The following is an 18,883-nucleotide window of genomic DNA, read 5'->3' as shown; positions in this document are numbered from 1 at the left end:
AGACAATTCACATTAGAAATTTTGAAATATCTTCTTTTAATACCAGCCAGACTTTGTCAGATTAAGACAGCAATATCCCAAAATATTAGGATCTGCAAAGAATGAGATGCAGAATAGTATAAGAAACATTATAACTCCTTTAAGGTAACTAAATGATAGAGCTTCATCTGGAATAGAAAGTACCAGACTCATCCCTGTCTATGAAAAGCGTCGTTGCACTAGAGGTTTTGGAGAGGGTGAGAGAGATTATTGCCACGTGAAAAGTGTTTCTAAATATAAACACTTAAGAAAGTGATATTTTGGTGATTTTATTTTATTTAGAAAAGATAAGAGTAAGACAGAATTGCACACATTAATGATTAGTAGAAAAATGGTAGATGATAAACTTTTAGTCTTCCCACATTGTAATACAAAAACAAGGGGACAAAAAGGAGAAGTATTTCAAACCAAGTAAAGGAAATACTTTTTATAAAGTGTCTAATTAAACTGTGCAACTCTTTTCCACAGGAAGTAATTTGGGACAGCATTTTAAAGGGAGTCATGAAATGACTGGACGTTTAGACTTATGACTAATACCATTAGTTATGAAAAGAGACTAAGTCTCATGCCTGCAGACTTACATTTAAGCAATTTATATAATATATCAAAAAAAGCTCAATACTGTAGAAGCAGCAATTCCTAAATCTTTCTCCATGTGTGTTTCTTACATTGTCCTGCAAAACTTTGGTTGCTGCTCATTGCCAAAGACCAGTGTACTGAACTGTTTGAATATTTTTCATTTGATCTTGTACGGGAATCACATTGGTCTTACAAAACAAAAAATGGTGTCTTGTGGAAGCCTCTATCATGCATAGTTATAGAAAAATTTAGGGGGGGATGATCACAGGAGATGATCAAGTCCAACATCCCACTCAAAGCAAGGCTAACTTTACAGTTAGATTACGTTGATCTGGGTCTTTTCCAGCTGAATTGCAAAAATCCTCAAGGACAGAGGTTCTACTGCTGCTGAGCAACCAGTTTTGAGTGATGGACCGCCCTCAGCATGCGTTTTTTTCTCACATACAACTGGAATTTCCCTCATCACATCTTTTGACCGTATCCCCTTGTCTTTTTATTGCACACCTCTGAGAAAATACTTGCTCTGTGTTCCCTCTAACCCCTGCTAAGTGGAGGGGTATTGAAAGACTACAATCAGTCCAGAAATACACTGTGGCCTTCTAAGATGCACTTCTTACCTGGCAATCATATTTAGACATATCTGCAGATTACAAACTTCAAATTGCAAAACAGATTAAATAAGATCGAAAAGTAGGCTTATATTTGCCACAAAAATTCTCATACTTTGTCTTTTAAACCTGCCATCAGTATATTTTCAAAAAGTCTATGCTTTTAATTCAATCTAATTGTGATCTCTTCAAAGTTAAGAAATCAAATTATGAAGAATTAAATTGATCAAGCATATTATTATGTGAAATTTAAGGTGCTTCTTTGTACAACTTGTGTGTGGATCATTCTAGGGTGACCTAGAAGATGCACTGTACTACATTCCTTTATCTAGACTGCAGACTTCTGTCTCTTTCCATAAAAAAACAGGAGCCTGAGGATGGCTCTTTTAAGACACTCAAAAAACATGCTTTCAAGATGTCTGTGCTTGACAGTTCAACTGCAGGAAAGATACAACTAAAAAGAGGTATTCATCTTTTAAGTACAGGCAGGGATGTTAATCTTGTGGTTCAGAACTGACAGTTTTTCTTTTCAAGTGTCATAGGCTTGAGCTCTGATTACACACTCTTCACAGGCTCCAACAAAAGAAGCTCTTGTTTCATCTGTGCTTCATGCTGTTGGTCTATTGTTTCACATATTCATTTTGATAAATCATACAAAATGCTACCTTGAAATTAAGTTTTTGTCATTAACAGTGGAAACAATACCTATGTAAACAATCTTCTATAAAATTTTATGAGATTTTAAAAACATTCTACCAATTCAGTTAGGTTCTCAATATTTATCTCTCGTCTGTTTTATTACTACTCTCTACCCTGTTTTATTACTACTCTCTACCCTGTTTTATTATTACTCTTACTTTACAGTTTAGGACATTTAACAATGTATCAGCCATTCTTCTTTAACACTCTCTGGTCAAGATTTCTACATACCGAAAACATTACACTCTCTTACACTCCAAATAACTTACCTCAAAATTTTTCCCAGGGTTGTTGTGAAAAGCATAGTGAAGGCTTTCATTTTATTTGCAATGAAAATGAGAAGGTGTGGTGGCTAGTCTTGCTCCTGCCAGCCCTGAACCTGACTGTCACAGCCATCCCTTGCTTCATTGTGTACTCCGCAAAAGGAACAGGGTAGCACAGCATAATAGAAAAACAAAAACAAAACCAGAAGTCAAATAATCCCTCAGCAACAACCCCAAGGGGACTCTTCTTCAGTCCTTCAAGGAGTCAAAAAAAACCTCTTCCCCCACCTCAAAACTGTCCTCCTTTACCTTGATTTCAGTTCCTCAGAAAGGCCTACATCTCACCAAAGGAGCAATGTTCTAAATTACTGTACAGATTCTGGACAAGAAACCTTTTTATTTTTGCTAGGTGAAAAGCAGTTTTGTGAACTGACATAACCAGTCCAAAAAGTGACCAAGCTTGGGTTTTAAAGATAAGCATTCATTTAATGTCATTGCAACACTCTTCCAATGAAATAACCTCAGTTTTTATTTCAAAGAGATACAGCATGAAAAACCTGTTTTGAAAGTTATTAACATTATACTCTTTTTCAAATATAAACCCTTAATAGAAACAGTATTACATCAGTAGATCAGTAGACATCAGTCCTCAAAAATAAAAACTCGGGTTTTCTTCCAATCCTAATTCTATAGAAAACACTTGACCTAATTTTTAAAGTAATTATCCACTCTGCTTACAATTTCTTTAAAAATAATAATTTGAATGTTAAATATCTAAGTGAGAGTTCTTCAAATGTGAATGTAGTTGATTACTCAATTGTACTGTGTAAAATACAGCAATTGGCAATACAGATTGTACGCAGAATTATTCCTCAAGAGATTTTGCACACTCAGTCCTCCAACTATAATTTGTGGGATCACTGCCAAATCCCTCCCTCCTGCTGCTGACAGCTTGTGGCAATGCTTTGCAGAGTTCTTCACACTATATTCTCCTGTGTCCCAGACATTATCTAGAAATCTAGGTAGCTTGGCGTTGACAGATTGCTCAAACTTTCTCCCACTTTGTTCCATTTTTAAAAGAACACAAACCAGAAGAGTATAAAACAGAGATTTCAAAAGCTCCCAGACATACCACCACAACATATCGAACTCGGCAAAACAGTAAGTCATTGCTTGCAAACAAGAATGTTGTGCATGGTATGAGTTTACATAATTTCAAGTGACAAAACAAACAGAAAACAAATCCATTGCAAGTTACTAAATGCAGTGAAGCAAACTCTGACTCAGGAAACTCCCAAGTTTCAAACCTGTTGGAGGCTGGGAGTGCATTTGGAGAAGATATTAAAATACTTGTTGGTTGTACAGCATTTTTTAGACATTAAGTTTTACCTACTGCTGATTAAAAAAACTTGCTCTGACCTAGTGTGGTTATTCTTATGTTCTACATCATAGTGAACCTCATTTTGCTTTCACTGGGTCTTTCTACAATTATCTTGTTACCTCCTTACCTGGGTCTGGTTCCAAAGTTACATGTGTGCACTCATAAAAGACTGCAGAAACCTTGGGGGTGAGTCAGCATTAATCTCACCCAGTATTTACTTTTGCTTCCCTATCCAATCAAGCCCAAGGCTAAACAGGTGCCTCAATCATAACTCATATCTACTCACCTGTCTCTCATCTCTGCAACAAGAGGGCTTTGCTAACAAAAACCACAACAGCTTTTAGGAGGTGGACTTTCATGTCCAAAGAAGTGGAGATCTTGGAGGTTTACGCAGCCTCATTCTATTGAATTAACAGTGAACTAGACACAGGAAAGAAGAAGGAATAATCATACATGCAGGCTGCTGGTAAAGTGTGCTCTTCAAGTGCTTGCTACTACAGATAGTTGCTACCAAAAAAAAAAAGGGAACAAAACAAAGAAGAATACAGTTCTGTCAATAAGTTTATAGATACTATAAACAGGATATTTCAGTACATTTATATTGTGAACACAGAGTTTTCAGCCTATGAATTTACCTTTAGATGTGGAAATAAATTCTCCTATATCCTATACATTTCTTGAGCTGCTTCTACAGATACACTACTTTTTTGGCTAGCAGAGAAAGTAGAGCACTATTCTGCCCCGTTCTTGCTTTCTACTTCAACTCAGACTTGGGAAGAGTGGTTTATGCTAACATTGTCACAATTTCTCAAAAGAAGTGACGTTCTTTAATCAATAGAAACAAAATCTTGCTTTCTGCTCCATCCCTGCTCTGTTATCAGCACCAAGGCCATTGTGACTATGAACTAGAACAAAAGACTCAACAACAATGTGGCGCTGAAATTGCATTTTGTTTGTGAGAAGGAATTTTTCTTTCCTTTTTCTCAGAGCTTATCTACAAGCCCTAAATTATCTCCCTAAGATGTTTATTTCTGTATGCTTTTCAGATAAGAGTGCCTGAATGAATTATTCAATGGTAAAGAATCATGCTGTCTTGCCTCACTCTACTGTTATGGTGCTTGGATATATATGGAGGGACAAAATGTTCCTGAATTTTAGTCAAACAGGGAATCAATAGAAACAATAGCAGATAGATTTTCAATGTCATTTTAAAAACTGTAGGCAGTCAGATTTTAACTCTATTTTATACATATTTCTGATATTGAAACAAGCGAACAAATGCACCATTTGTGCTAAGATTTTGTTGCTTAAGACCATTAGCTGGAGGTCAAGATACAATGTCAGTAAATAACCCAACCCCATTGTCTGAAGTTCTCTCTTCATCTGCATGTTAGAAGTAGTGCTAAAGGATGTAGTGCGGGTTTTTTTCATGCACACCAAATGCATGGGAATGTAAAAACCTAGTTTAATTTACTAGGTTTAACTAGCCAAAGCAAAGAGGCTCTGTGGCTCAACTGGTGGCAGTGTCTTAAAGTTACACCACTGTTGAAACTGATAGTCTCCATCACTGTAAGTCTCTGAGCCCTTAAATATGAAAGCACAACATAAAATATAACAGCCTGAAATAGGTGGGAGTGTTCAAGACATGACATCTGTGTTGGGAACATGAATCAATTCAATGTCTATGGCACCATTTCCTTCAACTGCTGAGAACAGATGTCCCATATCTGCCTCTCATTCAAAGGAAAGGTAAAATATTTAAGAGAAAAAATCAATGGCATTAGGTCACAACATTCTGGTTTTTACAATTAAGCACAGCAAAGAGCAGTAAAGCCATTCTGTTTTCCTCATATGCTCCTTTCTGGTTCAGTTAACATATACAGGTATAGTTTTCATTATTGCAATGAAAAAAAAAACCAAACAAAAAAAAGTCATTGTCCTACTTCAAGTCATATAAGCACAGAATCACAGACCCTCTGTCACATCTGCTTATAAAATATGTATTTGCCTTTTTTAAAAATAAATCTTCAGTTAGCCCCGGCACAAATCTTAGGATTTAAATGCCTACATTTCTTCACATTGCAAAAAGCAAAAGGCACCCTTATAAGGGTAAATTTTCAACCTGTCAAAAAACTGTTCCCTTTGTTTCATCCGCAACAAACCTTAAACATAGCAGAATCACTGAGAGGAACCAACGACACAGCAAATGAGGGGAACTTGACACCCCTGTGTCTCATAGACACACATCTGGCCACTCTGTGTACTTCAACAGCATCAGAAGGACTGTCACGTGGGAAGGGGAGAAGAACAGACAGTACCTGGTGACTACCCAAGCCCTCAGAACAACACATTTTAACTACTAAGATGCCTGGTAGCTAACAGCAAAGCACATCACTCTTTCCACAAGCATTTGCATATTTCTGCTAGCATAACTTGCATCACTTTGGTGGCAGGATACGTAGCATGTGAACTCCAAAAGATTTTGAGGCTTAAAGGCTGTTGAGATGCACAACAGACAACAGAACAAGAGAGGTTGTTTCCCCAATATAACTGCTTCTCTCTTTTCTTTTTTAAATGTGAAATGGCCTTCAAACTGAGTATAGAGTAGTGTCAAAAACTGTCAGTTTTTGATTGGTAAATCTGGGTAAAATTCAGACTGGTTGGTATGACTAAGTTTTAAATAACGGGAAAAGCTGATACAGGGATTAAAGCACAGAAAACATAATTAGTGCCAGTCAGCATGGTTTTATGGAACGTAGGCATTATCAGACAGATTTAAGGTACTTGGACTCATGAGGCATTTGACTCTGTATCGCATAGCTTTCTGTTTCAAAAAAACGTACTAAGAACAGCTCTGAGGGACTGTATCCTACAAAGGACTGAGGAACCATAATGGGAATAAGGAATTGACTTACTCTTTATTCCCTGCAGCAAGTCTCTTACCAAAAAAATGGCAAATGTGGAAAAGGCTGGTTATGGAAGCAGAGCTGCACAGAGGAGTACAGAAGCAAAATCACCTCTGTCACTGTCAGAAACAGCGCTGGAGGATCATATACAGATCTTTTGCCACATGTTAAAGAGTACGTTGAAGTGCTAGAGGGGATTTAGAAAAGACCACAATGAGTGTTTACTGCTGTAGAAAATGCCTTATAGAGAAAGGTAGCCTTACAATAGCTTAATCTGTTTAGTTTATCAAAGAAATGAGATGGCTTGATTACAGCATGCAATTATCTTGTGAGGAGAAAGGCGTGGAAGGTCAGACCAATTGGACTAGGAAGTAGGCCATGTATATACAACAGAAAGGGCACTGCTAATTATCAAGGACAATGATATATTCTCCATTTGTGAGAAACTCCCAGTCAAAATCAGATTCCTTACAGGGGGACATGTTCTGTTCAGAGAAGTTACCTGGTGGGTGAAGCTGAACGGGCTGCCGCAGGCAGAGACACCAGGCCGTGGTTCAGCCTTAAACACCACGATTGGGCCCTGTTAGTCCCTGCAAACACAGGGCCTCCAGCGTTATCTCCAGCAGGTAACGTCACGGCATATATTAACTGTTCAGCATACCCACAAAATAATTTGAAAGCCTTCTTGGAGAAGTTTAAAAAGCATATTTTGTTCTGTTTGAGCTTTACATTTTAAGGAAGAGCACATCCTGAACTAGCTGCAGGGAGCGAGATTTCGCGATCACCTTTTAAAATCCAGGCTCATTTTAGCACAAGCATTTAGCTTTTCCCCATGGTATTGCTGGGATGAACCCCCTCTCTGAGGACAGACACAAGGGCAACTGGTGTGCTTGAGCACAGGCCCAGGCAGGGGAAAATGGAACTCTACGGCCTGCGAGGTGACTTTGTGGAGGAAACCTCGGCGGAGCTGCCACAGCCCTTTCCTCTACACACCACTTTCTTGGTCATAAAGACAGGCCCTATGTCAGGGACTCTTACCTAGACCTCCAGGTGGCCCTGACCCCTTCTGGAAGAGCTGCTGTTCATGCGTTTTGGCCAGGGCAGAGGCTCTGTATTTTGCTTGATGAGAAAGAGTGCAAGGAGAAACAATATTTCTTCTGTAATTTTCAATAAAAAGAGAAGTTATTTGACTGTGAACTTTTAACTTCCGTAGGACAAGCTTCTACCCAAATCATTAAGTGACCTTGAAAATACTGAGAATCAGGCAATAGGGGAGGAGATCCCCTGGCAAGGTCCTTCTTTGTGATTTCACCGAGAGGAATCTTGCTGCCCACACAAGAGCAGCCTCTTCTAAAATGAGCACTACAAGCTCTATCTATCCACTTAGTATTTCTAGGTGAAAAACTGGCCCTGTTGAAATCACAGACCAACTCCTATTGACTTAAATGACTTAATACAAGGGTAGACATTAAGGTCTGCATCTGTATCACAAACACTGGTGAAACCAGCAGGGGAGAGCATACCGGGAACCCGTGGAGGAATTTCCAGGAAAGGCCACGCAAGCACCAAAGTGCTGTTGCAATATTACTCCTATTTCTCTCCCACTCATCTTTCTTCTTTTTATTCCTTTTAAGGGACGACGGGAGACGGAAAAACAGCACAGGAACTGCTAGGCTCCTTCTTCAAGTATATCTGGTCCAAGACCACTCGGAAAAGGCAAGACATACCTTACTGGGTCTTACCAGTGATCCCGCCACCCCAGCGTCTCCAGCAGTGGGAGACACTATTTCAGGAGAGCATGCAAACCTGGCCGATTTCTGCAGTATATTCCCTGGGGATTGCTCTGCATCAATGGCCATTGGATTAGGGATGTTATATAGTACATCATTTCTGCCTATTCCCTTTAGTATTTTTTTTATGGACCTTTAGTCCATTATTTTTTCCATTCCACTTTTGAGCCCATTGTTACTGTTATCCTCCACAACCTTCTGCAGCAGCTTCCCGTAGTTTACCATTCACTGTGTAAAGAAGTGCTTTCTATTATTTTCATGAAACTGCTCTCTCCTTAGTTTGCGTGGCCTGCAGTTCTGGCATCGCATGATTTTACAAACAGCAGTTCTACATCTGCTGTTTGCTAGCGACTGCCTTCACAATTTGGAAAATGTCAGTCACATCCCCTCCTCCTTCAGAATTCTCTCTCCAAAATGGAAAGCCCCCGGCATTTTCATTTTTCCTGTTTTCCAGTCCTCCTTCATTGTATCTTTTCTAACTACTCTTCTTGCAATGCAGATACCAGAACTATACCCAGTAGGTAAAATGTGTGTGTACTAAAGTTTTGCACAGTGGAAAAATCATGCTTTATGGTTTGTTCACAAGACAGCATTGAGACAGGCCTGACATTATTCTGAATAAATCTGCCTAGCACCACCTCCAAGAAATTTATGTCATGGGCCTGTCAAAGCTCTCCTCCTCCTCTGCCTTCAGTCTTTTCTTCACCCTCCTACTGCATGCTCACATTCCTCCAAGCCAAGTCCACACTGCTCTCCCATTTTTCTGCTACACCCCCACTTTCCAAGCCTCCCTTTCCAACTGTGGATAAGCACAGGATCCTGCATGCATTGATTTACCATGCACAAAACACTGCTGAATACACTATGAGAAATATATGGGAGATCTGCACCACTGCCTTATCCTGCAGCCAGCTACCAAGAGACATCTGCATTTGTACTGCTCTTGGGGCAGTTGTTACCATTGCTGTAATGTAAAGAAAATCTTTTCACATATCTCTGCTTGACCTTGTGTGTGCAGGTTTGGGGGAGCCAAGCCCACTTTCCTGTGCCTAACACAGTGGCTCAGGGACACTGAGACTAGATGCACTTCAACATCTCAGCCACAGTGCCCACATCTCTCACAGCCTTGCCTTCAGTGCTGAACATCACCAACCAGATGAGTCAAAGCAGCACTGCTAGCCAGGAGGAGGGATGTAAGGGAGGATGCCATCAAACTCCACTTCTCCTTCCCCCTCATCTTTGCCTCTGCACAGAAAGCCCACCATTTTCACAGCGATTTTGCCAACACTAGAGAGAGTGTGCGGTGAAAAAAGGCACTAACCAGGGTGAAGCATGCAGGCACCAATTGTCTATTAAAAGGAAAGTTGTCAGGCAAGTGGTTTAGTTTTCCACAGTTGGCAGCTTGGAAAGAGCATTTTTTCAGGAAATGACTCAACCACCATTGCTGAGGCTGCATAGATTTTGCCTCTCCCCCTTGCCTATGCCTTCAGGTCACTGCCTGCCTTGCTTGTGCCTTTACAGCTAGGGCTTCCTATGACACTTGAACTTGAGAGTGCCAGAGCACTGGAACAGGCTGCCCAGAGAGGTGGTGGAATCTCCTTCTCCGGAGATATTAAAAACCTGCCTGGACGCAGTCATGTCCAACCTGCTCTAGGTGACCCTGCTCTGGCAGGAGGGTTAGACTAGATGACCTCCAAAGGTCCCTTCCAACCCCTACCACTCTGTGATTCTGCTGTTGCTAAGGATAATAGTTTTCAGTAGTTCCTTCCATAGGAATGTGTATTGACATAATCTTAAGCAAGAATCACTAGGGGGTTCTAGTCAAAGAAACCTACTGGTAGTTCTATTTTGCAGTAGAAATCTGTAAAGCATATTTATTGCCAGCTTATATTCTAAATGAAGGGTCTGATATGTCTCATCACAAAGTAAGAGATTTCTGACATTGATTTGAGAATGATTAAACCCTACAAAAATACCTCAGCTGTCCTAAAACTAACTAGACTATAATCCCAGACGCTGTATGAATAGTATCTAAAATAAAATGTTTCACAAATGAGCCTTGTGCTCTTAAATTAATTTAAATTAATTAGAAATGCATAGCCCAGTGATTGTGTAACTTCATTGAAGGTAGAGTTTATGGCAATATGAATGAAGATAATATTTTCCAAACATCACCACAAGCAGACAAATTATATTAAAAACATTCACTCTGTAGAGTAATACAAAATAAAATATTATCATCTGATCAGCTCAAATAATGCTGATTTATATCTTTGAATTAACAACATTTTTCTGTACAGTTGCAGTAAGACTGCAATTTTACAAACTGATATTCAGTTGAACATATTTATAACACAAATTATACACTATGTACAAACCTAGTTCTCCAAGAAACTCTTTGTTCAGCATGCTTCAACATGGAAGTGATTTATCAATTTTTAGGACAGGAGGCTAGCCTTCCCTTTAAATACTGAAATACTTCTCAAAACATGAAAAAAAATCCATTTGCTATCAGATGGCAGTCTTCTTCAGTCACTTGTTTGTTACCATGTATTATAGAAGAGCAGAACCAGTCACAACAATAAATAACATTGCTTATTATGAACTTAGACTTAGATTCATGCGATCACACTTTCAGCCTGAGTGCTTTTACAAGACTGTAGGATCCATTTATTTTTGCTTTTCTTGACACGTAGATCAAAATTGCAACTACAGGTACTGCTATGGCTGCTACACAGGAGAATGCAATAATTAGTGGTATCATTTGATCTGGTTTTTCCAATCTTCCTGAAAACGGAGACAAAAGAAGAAGAAAGAAATTGTGTAAAAACTGATTGAAACAGATACATGCATATTACTGTAAAGGCAGCGTTATTAATGACCTTCATTTGGAACACTATTTCTGTTCTCATGCACAAAGCACATTGCAATACCTTTTCCCTATGCTTTTTTCTTTAGTAACTCCATATTACACACTTTAATTTCTAGCCACTATCTTGGTCTCAAATTTGCTGTGCAAGTTCAAACCCATCTGATATCATCTACAATTAAGTTCCTGAAGCACCACGGAGTTCATGAAGAATACAAGAAAAATATCACATATTTTACCCAGGAAACATCTGGGGACTTTTCTACCTCCTGGAAACAATGCTTCAGGAGAAGACCATGTTTAAAAAGCCCAATCTTCAGATTTTTTTGTGAAACAGAACTTTCTCTGGATTAGTCTTACTGTTCATGCCTGTGGACAGAAATGCAGCCAGGATCCAGCTTTTTCTGGCCCTATCCTTAAAGCTACTGCACCAGCTCAGGTAAGAGAGACAATAATATTCACACTGAAAGGAGGTTAAATACAGCTTGTTCTCACTAGCTGTTCTATTATTTGGTTTGATTTGGGTTTTTTTATAGGTTAACTGCAGTATTGTTGTGCAAGGATGAGCCATGAACGAGTTGTGCTCACTTTGACAAAAAATTCATTAGAAAGTACAAGCAAAATAACTTTAAGGCAATAGATCTACCTACCTACAACAGCTATCTCAATCACTTTGATGTTGTTTCCAACCTCATTGAAAACATCAAGCAAATATCTGCCTGTATCATTTTTGGTGACATTGTAGAGTATAAAGGTTCCATTCACTGATGGCAGAATAATTTCTTTCTCCTGATGGACTTTTTTCAGGACCATCTGTGATGGTGGGTTACTGTATGTGCTACATGTAATAGTGACATTTTCTCCTTCTTTAACATTTTCTGACGGATATACTAACACAGTAATATTTTGGGGAGGAACTGAAAAGAAAAGAAATGCAAGGTAGGATTTAGCAACAAAGAGAAGCAAAATCTCATGAGGTATTAGCAGTGTGTGCACACAAAATGTGCACACAAAATTAATGGATTCACTAGAATATTCAAGCACATAGCCTTAGATACTACTCTGTCACTAGCTATCCTTCACACACTGCAGTCAACAGCAGATGACAGAAAAAACATTTTATCAATTGATGGAGAATGTTGTGTATCTTTTACCTTATATGAAGTCTTTTCTTCATTTCTTATTTTAAATTCACCATTTCAGTTCATGAAAGGGCACAGGCCAACAGACCCAGAGGTTAATGTCCTCTTTCAACAGAAGAGAAACAGAAAAGGCAAAGGAAGGAGTCCTTGAATAGTATTTTTTTCACTAGGTTCCACAATTTTACATCCTGTTTTCAAAGGTGGAAGTGGAACTATGAAAAATTTTGAAGAAGCAATTATTTTGTGCATCTGTCATTTTGGACGGAAGTTTTCATTAGCACTAAGATCCTATGACTTATGATAAGAACCTGTGCAACTCATCTCAGTTTTTTAAAAAGACAATTCATTCTTAAAGGAATTGAAGTGAAGATGTCTTTCTAAAAAAAAATAGTAATACTAACTCTCTACAGTAGCTATTTTAACTAACCTTTGATGTAAAGTACCATGTGCTGAGACTGCTCTCCCAGTTCATTAATGATATGCATTCATATGTTCCTGCGTCCTCTAGCTGAGCCCTGTCTATGGTATGTGGTATATTTGCCATCCATTGTTTCAAGGATTGTGATCCCATCACCTATTTTCTTTCACAGAGTACTCTGAACAGATGTAACATCCGCAGATGTGCAAGAGATGGTTAACACTTTCTTCTGGTATCACTGCACTTGAAGGGAAAAAGTGTATTTTTTGGTGCAGCTACAAAAATAGGAAGAGAGAAGCAGCAGGGCTAAAGCAGAGAAGTCACTTACTACTGAAAATGAAACTTTACTATGACCGCATGTAGGTTGAGGAATCAGCATTTGGTATAGCTTAAATGCAGCTTGCAAGAACAGGATACAAAGTTGTAACTTAAAGGAGAGCCAAGGGGCTGTAATACAGTCCCTCCACAGAAAGGTTTCAACATGTACTTTCTCTGAATCCTCCACCGAGACCTATTTGGAAGAAAGTATAGACACTGCATAGCTTCTTTGCCTCATGCATACATTTGCCAATTGTGGAAGGAGTGATGAAAGCTCAACTGACATGACAACTTTGCATGAGCTATCTGTATTAAGGCAGATTTCACCCTTCATTGTTTAAAGCTTCCTAAATGACTTAATGACATGAGGGCCAGCTTTTAAATCCATGGACATTAAAGACAGAAGTGCTCTGTCCTCCACAGAACGAGATCTGGACCTAAAATATAAACCAAAAAACTTGTGCTCTGTCTTGTTCTACTAACCTTGAACAAGTAAATTCACAACTTTTTCTTCTTTGCCAAATTGGTTATAAGCTTCACATTCATAAAGCCCCAGATCTTGACTTTTTACGTTCTGTATAGTTAAAGTTGAATCTTTAAAAATTTTCTCATATTCCCCGGTGGCCTTCTTTTTCTTCCAAGAGATCACTGGAGCTGGATTACCAGAACTAGTACATTTCATTGTCACAGTTTCTCCTTCTTTAACAGCAGTAGCAGGGATAACAGAGATCATTGTATTCTTCGGTCCGTCTGAAGGGAAGAATTTTGTAGTTAATCATTGTTGGATTATTTAGAGATGGATCCAAAATGTCCTACTGGATGCCAGGTTGTCAGCCTCACAAAGTTAATTTCTTTTTCATTCCCAGAATAAGCAAAGCACACAGTATCAGAGCTTCCATACAAACTCTCTATAGCCTAAATATACTAACCAAATACGTCTAATCAAGAATGTTAAGAAGGTAGACTAGTTTCTCGCTCATTCAGATCCTGACTTAAGGCTGCCATTACATTAAAGATTTCATGTCTTTGTTTTGCTCATCAACACTGTTCCTTTCCTTGGGGAAGAGCAGAGTACTGTGCTGGTTTTTTTTGTACTCACAAGGCTTTGTTTAGTTTGATGGTTATATTTATCACTGAAGTAAGTGAAGAATTAACTAATTATTTTTAAATGACTGGGAAAACATTATATATACTTACATTCCACATTAAGTGTTATATCACTTTTACTTTCCCCAAAACTATTTTCTGCTACGCATTCATAGTTTCCTCCATGTAGGAACGTCACAGATGAAAGAACGAGAACTCTCCCTTCACTGTATGGCCCCATGTCTGTGCTATCAGCTTTTCTCCTTAAAATAATCTTGGGAGGAGGGTTACTCTCAGCAGAACATTGTATGGAAACATTTTCTCCTTCTTGAACTGTTGCTGAAGGCTCAATGGAGAGTTCTGCAATGTTTGGAGCACCTGTATGACAAAAGAAAAGGCTGTTATACTAATGCAAAAGTACTGAGGATGGAGAAGCGTTTAAGAAAGCAGGAACTGCTTGCCCAAGGATCTGTTCATTTTGGTTTTGGTCCTAGGCTCCATCTGAGACTTTTGGCTCTATTGAAACAGTAGTAGTTGTAATAATAATAATAATTATGTACCAAATACTTTGACTATTAAATGACTACTAAATTTACTGCTAAAGACTAAACCTACTAGTTCAAAGAAAGAGACTGTGATGTCCCTGCAAAACAGATATGTACATTAGCATTTCGAGGAAATAACCGTGTCCCCCACACCACCACTTCTCAGATTATTTTATCACTTTGAGTGTTTCATTGCAGGAAACATATAGAGGTATGCGTGTACAACAGCAGTACAGAGAGAAATTGCTGAAAATAAAGCATAGAAATGAAAAGGGCAGCCCATAAAGTGCAGCAGTAAATTGAAAGCTAAATCCTGAATACATAAAAAGGAAGGCCCCACAATTTCCTAATTTTCAGCTTTTCCACATCCTCCAACCTACAACGCAGTTGCCAATTGGGTACTGGATAATACAAGTTAAATTCAAGCAGACTTGTACCTTGTATAACAATGTCCACAGTTGCTTTCTCTGTTTTGTTAGTTACCAGATTAATTACTTCACAGATGTACAGTCCTGAATCATTGAAACGGGCATCGGGAATAGAAAGGACATTGTTTTCTATCAGATGCTGAATGCTTTCATCAGCCAGATGTTTTCTCCAAATTATTTGTGGTGATGGATTACTCTCAGTCACACAAGTGAGGTTTAGAGAGTCTCCTTCCATTGGTGGGTTGTCTGGAGATACAGTAATGATAGTATTTTGTGGACCAACTAGAAGAGAACAAAAGAGAGAGAAGGTCAGTAAGTTAATGGAGAATGACATGCACATCTTTAGCTTCTCTAGAGGCGCATTTCACACTATACTGAGAAAAAAATGTGTATTCCAGTAACACAATGGAACAATTTTTCCAGGCTTGATAAGACATTTAGCTTGCAGCTTTGAAAGCTAAGCTAGACAAAATGTGTAGAAATTTATTTTTTTTTTACTCTTACATTTGTCTCCCTATTGTTTAGGATTATAAACTTGGAACTGCTAAGCATACAATGGCAATTTTAAAAACAATTGTTTTTAAACAGGCTGACATTTTTCTTCTGGTCTTTCTGACCGAGCACCAGTGCCCAAGGTAAGAGAGTTACTAAAGCATTGCCTAACTTCTGTCATGAACAACAGTGAATGTTTAATGACTCAATGACTGTCATTGAATACAACAGAATTCAACCAAATACAATAGATTATCTACATAAATAATATAGATAAGCAGTGCAGATTATAAATGATTTACAGTACACACTTTGTAAACCCATTCCATGAAACTCAACATTAAACAGTACCTGGTGTGAAGGCCCTAGAATAAAAATACTTACAGTTTGCATTCAGTTTCTGAGAAGTTACTCTTTCTTTGGGTTCAAAGTCCATATTAGCAATTGGTAACTTGGCCACACAGGTAATCTCTTTCCCAATATCTTCAGACGTGTATTTAAATGAATATGTCACAGTTTTAGTTTCTGTATTTGTGCTGTCATCTTCATAAAAATTTTCCTCATGAAGAACAAGTTCATCTTTCTTTAGGATTACTTCCAGGTGATCAGAAGGATACACATCTGGGATTTTACAGATGACAGTGACTCGTTCTCCATAAACTAAGGATGATGGTCTGATCTCAATGATAGGATCACTGGGGAAAGCTAAAAGAATAAAATCCATTTCTTTAGTCTAGCAGAGATGAGCTCTGGGGTCAACATAAGAGCAAGATCCAGACATCAAACATCTTGAGTTTAGAGGCGTTCAGAACATGATGTTATATCATCTTTATGACAGTACATATCTTGATATGAAGACATACAGGTCTTTTATAAGCAGTTCATACACTAAAAGGAATTCTATCTGTACAATTGTTGAAATATGATCACAAATTAATAAGATCCAGCAAGGCACCTAGGCAGTGATACAGCTGCCTAAATATAGGCATCCAGAGCAATCCATACACTGGTGTTATCCTGTTTTCTGTGCTGGTAGGTTTAGACATCTGAATCATACCCCTGCAAACTGCAAAGGCTTTGATTAGGTGCTCTGCACTTGCAGGTTTCCCAGATACGTTCATCTCAACCAAATTGGTTATTGTTTTTTTTTCCAGTCCTATGAATGTTTTGGGGAGTCTATGTTTTGGCTTTCAAGTATGAACACGACTAAGAATAAATAAGACCAGTAAGTACTACCTTCAGTGCAGAAAGCTAAGCAGAAAGAGGGTGAGAACGAGTCCCAAACAGATAAAGGAATCTTACAAGGAAATATATGTTGAGCTATAGCAGACTCATTATCCTAGCACCATCAGTTAACTACCAACCACAATATCTAAAAACGACTGCTTTTTACGAATGTGTACTTAAAGAGAATATTACATGTTTACTTACAGTAAAGTTCAACTTTGATACTCTTCTCTTTTTTCTCTTGCTCACCACAGAAGACAGTACACAGATAATCATGAGAATTGACAATGCTAACTGGATTCATAGTCAAGGTAGAGTATGTCCTATGGTTGTTCACTGTTCCTCCAAGGGGGTTGTCCATCTGGGTTCTCCAGGAAAAACTTGGTGATGCACAGCCAGTAGTATTGCATGTGAGTATCAGTGTTTCTCCAATCTGTGCAACAATTCTGTTAGCAGGTATAATCTCCATTTCGAAAGCTTTAACTACAATAGGGAGAACATACATAAACTCAGTAGCATTCTCAACATTTATTTTCCCATTTTTTCTCATGTTCTGCTGTGGCAGACTACCCAGAGAGGTGGTGAAGTCTCTGTCTCTGGAGACATTCAGAACCCGCCTGGACGTGATCCTGTCCAACCAGCTCCAGGTGAACCTGCTCTGGCAGGGGCATTGGACTAGATGATTTCCAGAGGTCCCTTCCAACCCCTACCATTCTGTGATTCTGTGACACAAGGTCATTACCTTGCAAGGTTACTTTACAGTTGTGTGGAGGTTAAACTAATAAAGCTCATACAGTGGTTTACATCTCCAAAATACCCCATAAACTGCTATTTTTGTCAAAGATAACACAGACTCAGATGACTCTAATAGACAGATCTCATGTATAAAATGGCATAAACCCAATGCTCTCAGGGAAAATAAATGCATTGGCAAAATATTTTTTTTTTTGGCAGGTGGATCTAGTTCTAAAACTTTTTAATATTTGAGGGGAGGGGTGCTAAGTAAGATAGCAAGGACAACTGCAGAATCACTTTCAACAGGACATTTAGTACCAAACTTGACTGATACTGTCAGGGATGACAGTAAAAATCAAACATGCAGGGATAAACTGCAGTTGTCTCCTAGACTGTCTTTTAGCAAATTCAATAAGAAAATGACTGTGTCGTTGCAGAGCACAGAAAAGCTCAAAGTAAATGTCAAAAAAAAAACTTTCCTGACATTTTGACAGAACAACTTAATTGACAGTTGTATTCACTGAAATGTAAAAGCAAGTGGAACAAAGAGAAATAATGATCAAACAGTAAATTGTAAGTCAGTTTACACTTAACAAAATTAAAAACAAATAAAGCAAACACCCCCCCACCCCAACTTACCAGTCATTAATATACACAAAATTATTAGCACAGCTTGCCTTGTTCTTCCCATCGGTTTTAACATTTCTAATTGCTGTTACTAAGTAAAGAAAGTAAATTAAAAAGCCTTGCTTTCTATTTTCTGTGAAGCAGACAGCGAGATCCTGCTGCTCTGCAACGGTTTATTAGAACAGCTCCAGCGTGCTCTTTATAAAGGCTCTCCTCGAGGTGGAGTGGGAAATCCCTGGACGGGGAAATCCAGAGCAGGGAGGAAGAGACCCATATCGGGCTGTGCCGGTGGGCTCAGCGCCCTCTGCTGCCTCTTGTTATACAGGATTTAAAGCCCAGGAAAACAATACTAACACTCGTAATACAGTGTCTACCAGACTTAAAAAGATCAAGTCAAGACTTGATCCTGCAAACAACTGATAAAATGAAAGAATGAGGGTAATTCCAAGTAACTGAATGGTACGATATCTCAGATGGAAAAGTTATTTGAGTTTGCAAATATTTTTGTAGGGCTGAGTCTTGAGAATGCTTCTAACAACACTCATTTCTGTACATAACTTTACTTAAATCAGTATTCCCTTTGAAAACTGTGCTACCAGTTTAAGAGGTGGCGTTACCCAGATCCTAAGTATTTTTGATCCCTAAAAATGAAGAAATAAGTCAGAAAACAGAAGTCTGAATATCCGACTCTATCAGCTTGAATCAGGCTCATCCTGTATGGATTAATTCAG

The 18,883-nt window shown here is 38.5% G+C and overlaps 1 protein-coding gene across 2 annotated transcripts; it reads right to left on the bottom strand.

Annotated features, from left to right (window-relative positions):
* Positions 1-2,106: 2,106 nt before the first annotated feature.
* On the bottom strand, positions 2,107-18,335 carry VCAM1 (vascular cell adhesion molecule 1). 2 transcript variants are annotated; one of them, XM_054213019.1, is made up of 8 exons: positions 18,165-18,335; positions 16,995-17,273; positions 15,948-16,268; positions 15,081-15,353; positions 14,210-14,476; positions 13,496-13,762; positions 11,785-12,051; positions 2,108-11,052 (listed from the first exon to the last, which is right to left on the bottom strand). In XM_054213019.1, the coding sequence occupies exons 1-8, from the start codon at positions 18,226-18,228 to the stop codon at positions 10,892-10,894; spliced, it is 1,899 nt and encodes a 632-aa protein (XP_054068994.1). In that variant the 5' UTR covers positions 18,229-18,335; the 3' UTR covers positions 2,108-10,891. The 2 variants fall into 2 exon arrangements, with proteins under 2 accessions (XP_054068995.1, XP_054068994.1); XM_054213020.1 differs by lacking the exon at positions 11,785-12,051 and having other exon boundaries at positions 2,107-11,052.
* Between the last annotated feature and the right edge of the window lie 548 nt (positions 18,336-18,883).

Source organism: Rissa tridactyla, chromosome 8 (genome assembly GCF_028500815.1).
Source record: "Rissa tridactyla isolate bRisTri1 chromosome 8, bRisTri1.patW.cur.20221130, whole genome shotgun sequence".
NCBI classification, from domain to species: Eukaryota; Metazoa; Chordata; class Aves; order Charadriiformes; family Laridae; genus Rissa; species Rissa tridactyla.
This window is presented reverse-complemented; position numbering and strand designations above follow the sequence as displayed.

Coding starts and splice junctions, on each gene's coding strand:
- VCAM1 (XM_054213019.1), bottom strand. CDS start 18,228: ATGTTAAAACCGATGGGAAGAACAAGGCAAGCTGTGCTAATAATTTTG. Junction 14,477..15,080: donor TGTGGACATTGTTATACAAG/GTACAAGTCTGC, acceptor TTTGTCATACAG/GTGCTCCAAACATTGCAGAA. Junction 12,052..13,495: donor TGTGAATTTACTTGTTCAAG/GTTAGTAGAACA, acceptor TTTTCTTTTCAG/TTCCTCCCCAAAATATTACT.